This window comes from Achroia grisella, unplaced genomic scaffold (genome assembly GCF_030625045.1).
Source record: "Achroia grisella isolate CSIRO2021 unplaced genomic scaffold, CSIRO_AGI_Agris_v1 utg6672, whole genome shotgun sequence".
Lineage (NCBI taxonomy): Eukaryota > Metazoa > Arthropoda > Insecta > Lepidoptera > Pyralidae > Achroia > Achroia grisella.
This window is the reverse complement of record NW_026712987.1, coordinates 134,090-142,583: the sequence shown is the minus strand read 5'-3', so window position 1 is coordinate 142,583 and position 8,494 is coordinate 134,090. Positions and strand designations below refer to the sequence as shown.

Here is an 8,494-nt window from a genome sequence, read left to right as displayed (position 1 = left end):
TAACATTTTTTACGATTTCTGTCTGTCTGTCTGTCTACCTGCTTGTTCCGGCTAATCTCTGAAATGGCAGGACCGATTTTGACGGGACTTTTATTGGTAGGTAGGTGATGTAATAAGGAGTATCTTAGGCTACTTTTATTTTAGAAAAAATAACGTTATATTCCCTGCGGAGGAAGTTGTGGGTACAGCTAGTTTGTAACACTCAAATGTTTTAACAGTTCTATGTTTGTTTCTGATTATTTATATATCTCAGATTCACATATTTCAATAAAGAGTAGTGATTAAGGGATCCAAAACATAATACCACTTTCTTATCTTTAATTATTACTAATGATTAAAATTCAGTAATTTAAAAAATAAAAATGAATCCTTATGCCATGTTATGGTATCAAACTATTGTAATTAATAATTTAGAATTGTCCAATTTCAAATCATTGTGTAAATTATCCATTAATGTACCACGAGTATCAACAAGGCACAATCCTCTCCTATCTGTTCCCCTAGTGTCATCCAACTATAAGCAGAATTCATTTCTCTGGTGAGGTAGCAACAATTTTAATAAACTATCTAAAACAGTTAATATAGATATATTTTGTAATAATATTATATCAGCGAGACACCAACAAGGTGAGCCCTTCTTTAAATAACAATTAATTATTATTGAAAATCATGTATATATTTGTATAAATTCACTATTTGTTACTGTACTCTTGTTAATTAATTTCATATTCTCTGTTAACTTTATAATGTCTTGTTGTATTTATAGGTAGTGATGTAAATTTTTTAAGAATTAGTCTATTGTTATTAGTGAAAGCCTGTCAGTGGCTTATTATGACATACATATTAATTTTATTTAAGATATACTTGAATAGCCTTGGTTTTCCTTTAATAAATAAATAAATAAATAAAAAGTAAGAATAGAATAGAAAATTATTTATTCAAATAAACTTAATTTAAGCACTTTTGAATAGTCAACATTTTTTTTTTTAATCTACTGTATATTCGGAAAGCTGTCTCATCACAAGAAGCATAAGCAAGAAATTTGTGTGTTGCTCTTTTAAAAAATCCTTGTAAGTTCACATTTTACAAGTTGAAACATGTGAATACAAACTACCAATCAGCACTAATTTATTTGGGTCAAATATAAATATACAATAAGATTAAATCAGTCATAGTAATAAGAGCAGACCAGTCCCTACAAGCAGCACTCATTCACGAGTATGATAGATGAGCCAGCCATCACTGCGCTCGACCATATTTTAGGGAGCCCAATGACCCGGCCCACCACGCCGCTACATGTCTGGACATTTTAGTGAGCATGACTACTGATTCCACTCGACCATATTACAGCCACTTAAAATTACTACATGGTAGTTACAGTATTCGCACTTTACTTAAGGATGCATGCAGCAATCAATACAAAAGCTGCAATGGTATCATATTTCTTCTAGTAAAATATACTCAGATGGCCAAGAATTTTTATATTCATACTTAATCAAGCAGCTTGTTTTGTAAGCTTTGTATGGTGCAGATTAGGCAGTGAAATTACAGGATAAGAGGCGTGATACAGTCCTATAAAATACAAGGGGAATTTATCAAAGTTCAGAATATTTAATATCATATTTTATAGTAAATATATTATTAGATACAACAAGGTTAAAAATCCTGTAAAAATCGGTCCAGCCATTTCAGAGATTAGCCGGAACAAACCGACAGAAAAATTGTAATAACATATTTTAGTGTATGTACCATATTTATAATCATATGCATGTAGTAAAAAACAGTTATTTCAATATTACAAATAGACACTCCAATTTTATTTATATGTATAGATGTATAAATAATAGAGTATTATGTGAGAGAATTTTTTGTAAGATTATTCATATTTAAACATGACATTAAAAATAATATAATTATTAATGATTTATTTGACAAAAAAATACATGCATTGTATATGTTTTGCTTTACTCATTCAAAAATATTTATTTTTAAAACAAATTTGAAATTGGAACTTCCTGTTATGAGGCTATGATTTAAAACAAATCATAGCCTCATAACAGGAAGTTCCAATTTCAAATATAAATAGGCAAAGGAATTATACAATAGTAAAAATTCTGTACCTGTCACCTTGCTATCCATCTAAGACAAGTATCACTTAAATTTAGGGCACGAAAATTTTTTTTATTGAGAATTTTGAAAGTGAATGTTTGGGGGGTGCGGTTTAGGGGAGGGTGTGACGTCACTGCGCGCGCACCTGACCCGTCACGACAGACTGACCTACATTCTTACTTGCGACATCTTACAGAAATGTCAACAGGCCTCCAGCGAATGAGTCTATTGACTAACACTAACACTGGCCTAGATACGCTGTATAAAAGATTTACTAAACCACACAAAGTACTTTTAAAGTAAAATTAAATATTTACCTATGTCAAGTTGTAATTAAAAAAAAAACAGATTATTGATGTTATATCTTATATTATACTGTGTATATAATTAAGGGAGCATACTTACCAGCTATGAAAGTCATCACAGCAATGTATACTATATTGTTTATTCAGCAATTCACATAAACATCTCAATAAATCGACCCACCAGCGCCATTATCAACATAAAGTTAATCACAAATACACGCTTCATGAAGCACCCATATCACTTGATGTTCAATGCAGCACATTTATCACTATTGCCTTATTATATTTTTACACGAATAAGTCACAAATACAAGCTCTTCGTATAAAAAAATGTAAAATCGGTAGCGAGATGAACCCGTTACAAATTCCCGTCGTAGTGATCTTAACAACTACTGCCAACTTGACGGCATTATAAATAAATACTACTTGCACCAACATACAGATAATACTTTGATAACTTCAGCACTGTTTATTGGCAGATATATAAATACAGAAATCTTATTGGTTTAAAATTTGACATATTTATACTTTAGACCAATAGTTATAGAGTAAGATTTTTGATAACAAATTCTAGTCCTAGGCTTGTAGGGTTCGTTAAGTTCGGATACATGCACATAATATAAAGGCGATGGATATCCATAAAGTAGTTTGAGAAATGATAATAATTATAATGTAAAAGTTAACTTCTGGTATCGAATAAATAAGATATATGTATATTATTACTAGTATTTACATAACCTAATTGTACAACTAAGAACCTAAAATTAAAAAGCTTAAAAAGAATATATAATATGATGACTAAAATATATTATTAAAAGGGGGTTCCTTTAGGCAACGTTCCGAAGATATAACTTCTGGTTATTTGTGTACATGGGAAAAGTATAATTTTTTATTATACAAAATGAAATATGGAAATATATCATTTGAATTGGAATTTAAATATTTCAAAAATGAAATCATGCTGATGACAATATCAGCTGCTGGTCCTGTAGCTAAATATTTTGCACTCAAAAGGACAAGTGGTGGCAGTAGCATATCTATTTTGTAAAGTTATTGATAAATTCCAATAAGAAATAAAATTTTTGAATATTTTTATTTGAAGTCTGAATATATAATAAACGTATGAATTAGATGTAAAATAATTTTATATTTTTGAATTTGCCTATTTTTTAAATTTATTATTTTACATCTCCAAATAATTAAAATTTTATTTTTTAGTATTATGCTAAAGTACACTCGCCAGTATGTATCCAAATTATTTGACAGATGTCAACTGTCAAGTACTGTCAATCAGCCGCAAATATTTCAATTTTTCGTTTTGTGTCTTTTTTTTATTCTTATTTGTTTTGTATGGAATGGATAAATTAATGATTTTTATTCCTGTTCTATTACGCATTTGATAAATTTAAAGTATTCCTTTTAATTACTGTAATCGTAGCTTTAAAGTAAACAATAGACATCGCTAATAACCGTTGAATTGATGAAAATAAAATAGTAAGTAACATTGTTTTCTATGCTATTTTTTTAATGGATGATAATTTAATGGTACCCTCGCCTGCACTAACGGTATACGCTGGCGGGGCACCAGTGGTGGATGATAAGAATATGAGGTCAGATCAGTTAGCACATCATGACAAATTCACCAGGAATTTATCACAATGGTTTCCAGGGTTTCCGTGTGGAGGTCAACCTGACATGGTGCATTGCTAGTAATGAGGTCAATAGTCCACATTACTAACAATCCCCTTCCCTCTAGGTCAAGTCAGTTAGCCGATTGTGATAAATTTTTAACACCAGGAATTTGCACCCTGTGGGAGTCAACCCAACATACCATATGTTGCTAGCAATAGGCTCAAGCTAAACTGAGCTATTATTCCCCCCCATGTTTGCCTGGGTATTCTGTCCTGGCTGTCTGCTGGATAATTCACAGTTACATCTAGTCCCAAGCTAAGCAGAGCTTGTGTTATGGGTACTAGATAAAAACATTCAAATTCAAAAATCATTTATTCATGTAGGACAGTTTAGCCGCTTATGAATGTCAAGTTTTTACATTATATATTTTTTTACCGTACCGTCCAGTTCGGTATATAGATCCAATTGAGAAGAACAAACAAACATTACAAACAGTACCATGTATTTGACACATACATGTATAATCTTTTGTTATTAAAGTCTGTGGTCAAATTAGGATTGAATGAATATTCTTTAATATTTTATTCTTTTGTTTATAGTTAACTAGCTACTCACCCTGGTGTACATGTATTTTATATATAAACCTTCCTCTTGAATCACTCTACCTATTAAAAAAACCGCTTCAAAATCGGTTGCTTAATTTTGAAGATTTAAGCATATATAAGGATGGACAGACAGCGACAGTGACTTTGTTTTATACTATGTAATGAAGTATGTGGTCAAATTGAGAACAGATTTAGGTTGTCTTTAATATTATTTGTCTATAGTCTTACTTAAAGTTTGAAAGTTTAAGTTGAATTTTGTCTGACAAATACTAAAACACTAGTTCTTCAAAATATGAAATTCATATTATATTCTATACAAGGGAGATGTTTGTTTGTTTGTAACACTTTATTGCACAATAAATACATTTAAATTAACTAAAGATACAACGATCTTAAAAAAACAAGTTGTACGATGGCGGACTTATCAGAAATGAGGGATTTCTTCCAGTCAACCTTTTGAATGACTGAAAGGAATTGTGGAGTGGTGGAACTATATATATGACAATAACAACAAAGGAAAAAGAGATGTATAGATATAGAAAGTCTGGGCTGGAAACTATGTTTTCAGCACTCAAATAAATAAATATCATTTGTTTATATAGGACATTTTAACAGCTTATGAACATATTTTTTTTGTATTAATATTTTTCCCTACCATCGTTTACTACATGTGGTTTACATTGACTCTGTTTTGTAATGTGTGTAAATTGTTGATTGTAATTTTTTTTTACATTATATTTGTTTCAAGATGATTCAATAAAATTCTATTGTATTCTATTCAATTTAAGTAATTATAAATCTATGATAATGTAATGGTGCTGTCTGTGCTAATGGTATATGCTGGCAGGGCACCAGCGGAGGATGATAAGAACACGAGGTCAGGTCAGAAAATGGTGGGGAATTATTAGAAATTTACAATGATGGAGCCACATGGAGGTCAACCTGACATGGTACATTGCTAGCAATGGGGTTATTAGTCCACATCATTAACAATCCTCTTATATAAATGTAAGTTAAGGGGGAAGGAGATTGCCCTTCCCCTTTAACTTACATTTATATAAGTAAGTAATAGTTAGTAAGTTATAGTAAGTAAGTTGTAGTGTAAGTTTTTTGTGCTTCATACTAAAAGCACAGCTTCGTTTGGGACTAGCTGTGTGAGTTGTCCAAAAAAAGCTTCATTTATTGTATGGTGCTTTTCCTGTAAATTGGCAATAGTTACCACTTACCATCGGTTGGATTTTAAGCTTATTTACCAATCAAATTAAATAGAAGAAAAAAAATTAAGAACAATATGACATCTGTTAATGTTGTAAATTAATCTTCTTCAGGTAATCCATGCTGCACAGCAATGAGTGAAACCAACGCCCCGACGAATGATTCGTCCGGCCGCGAGAGCCCCAGCATCCTCTTGGGAGAATCACCAGGTAGTCCCAATATCCTGGACCCACCCTCACCTGACACCCCTCCAGCAGTATGGCAGGATGCCCCAATAGATAACCTTCGAGTCTCTGAGGCACTAACTCAACAAGACGAGAGCAATGACTCATCCGTAACAGTTAATTATGAAGCTGAAAACAGCAATAGTAATGCAGCTTACCCAAGATTAGGTGTGGTGGTTGAGAATTCTATTTTAGAATTCCCAAACTCAACCAATGAAGACAGCAATGCCAGTACCGCTTTACAATCTACTGAGGAATCTAGTTTAATTTCTTTACCTGAATCAACTGTCCGTAAAAACAGTGAGAGTAATGAAGAACCGCCAGCGAAAGTTAGGAAAATCAGTTCTCCAAACAAATCAGACGAGATGGACGGAGAAACTTGCCCTATTTGCCTCGATTCTTGGGGTAATTCCGGGGAACATAGACTAGTGGCTTTAAAATGTGGACATTTATTTGGTTCCCAGTGTGTAGAGAGATGGCTTAAAGCACAACCAGCAAAAGATCGATCCTGTCCTACGTGCAAAAGTAAAGCTAATGTTAGGGACATAAGGTACATATATGCAAGACGGCTCGTAGCAGCAGACACATCTCAGATCACAGCGCTGCAGCAACAGCTTGATGTAATTCAATCAGAGAAAAGCAGAACGGAACTAGAACTACAGAAATCGAGAATAGCACACCGCGCTTGCATTTTACAGTTAGACGTTTTGAGAAGTACTTTAATGAAATCGCAAGTCACCAAAGAGCAATCTATAAGGAGATCTTGGAGGTTTGCTTTGGAGAAGAATCTAGAAATATGTAAAGATGGAGGCTGTAGAGTCCTCACATACAATTGCCGAACGTATGAACTTTATGTGTCACAAAAAAGTACGTGTCTATTCCCAGGTTATGGAATTAGGAAAGTCAGTTGTGTAGATTATAAGTTAGGACAATTTGTGCTATTACATCCTAAACCTATCAGGGATATTACTTACTCGCAGCCTCGAGACTTATTATTGAGTGTTGGTTTGGACAGTGCGGCGAGAATTGTCGAAAGAGGTATACCGAGCATCACAATTCCCACTGGTTTCCCTCTCTGGTCTTGTTCGTGGGACTACTTGAGGAGTAACGAGTTTTATGCCGGTGGCGTGGGAGGAGTCATCCATCAATACGATGTTAGAAACACAAGTTCTTACATACAAAGACTATCAGCGCCCGGTGATATGTCGCCGGTCGTGTCACTCTGCTCAACTGAATTCGGTCTGCTGTCGTGCCAATTAAACTCATGCTGGTTATGGGTAGCCAACAGGCGGCAGTGGGAGCCCCGTTCGTTGCCAATCGAAGGGCCCTTCATGTCGCTATGTTACGACAACGAGTCTCATCGTGCGTTGATATCCTGCAGACCCGGAGGGAGCAGTTCTGACCGGTCGAGATTGACGATCTGCAAATTGAAGGCCTCGGTGCCGAGTGGAGAAGTACTATTTGATACCGAACAAACGTTCGCAGGGTCAGCGCGGTCGTCGTTGCTCTCGAGACCTACGTGGGTCCGTGCACCTGGAGCGAGTTGGATCGCCGCACATTCAGAAAGTGATTCAACATTATACCTTCACGGAGTGGATGGTTCTAGAACAATGTCGTTGCCCGCCGCTGAGCCAGCATTGGACGTGTGCTCGGTGCAATTAAATGGAAATATCGTTTTAGGAGCACTATCAGAGTCAAGACTTAGGTTATACAAAGCTGTGGCAACGAACTCATGATGTACAGAAACAGTAGTGTGATGTAAAATCTGAATTAAACTATGTACGCTGTAGCATGATGCGGGTGACAGTTGCTAAATTTAAGTTACTACAGTTATTAATGATTTAATATATTACGAACTAGCTGTACCCGCGACTTCGTCCGCGTCGAATTTAACTTTATTTTTCTAAAATGAAAGTAGCCTAAGTTACTCCTTATTAAATCAGCTACCTGCTAATAAGGTCCCGTCAAAATCCAGCCATTTCAGAGATTAGCCGGGACAAACAGGGAGACAAAAATTGTAAAAAAATGTTTTTTTCAGTGTATTTATATTATATTTATATTTATATCCGTATTTATATTTATATGCGCTGTATAAAAAAACGGTTATTTTAATATTACAAACTGACACTGGTAAATTGGGGCAACTGTCAAGAGTGAAGCTGAACTGTCACCCGCACCATACTACATCGCGCATGGTGTAGTGATCTTTAGAGTTGTGATTTATTAATAGTATAATCAGGTTACCAAATGCCAATTGTAATGCTAAATCTTTCTAAATTCATGGGGCAATCCATGAATTACAAGACACGACATGGAGAGAGGTTATTCAAGGGTATATTAAGGTTTCTTAACGGTAGGCAACGCGTGACACCCCTCGTGTTTCAGGCGGCCGTATGCTACGGTA

General features: G+C 34.4%; 1 protein-coding gene across 1 annotated transcript; it reads left to right on the top strand.

Moving 5' to 3' along the window:
- The first annotated feature begins 3,735 nt into the window (after positions 1–3,735).
- On the top strand, positions 3,736–8,063 carry LOC131849910 (E3 ubiquitin-protein ligase RFWD3-like). The gene is made up of 2 exons (XM_059200040.1): positions 3,736–3,908; positions 5,980–8,063. Exon 2 carries the CDS (start codon positions 6,000–6,002, stop codon positions 7,824–7,826), a length of 1,827 nt encoding a protein of 608 aa, XP_059056023.1. The 5' UTR covers positions 3,736–3,908; positions 5,980–5,999; the 3' UTR covers positions 7,827–8,063.
- Positions 8,064–8,494: the final 431 nt, after the last annotated feature.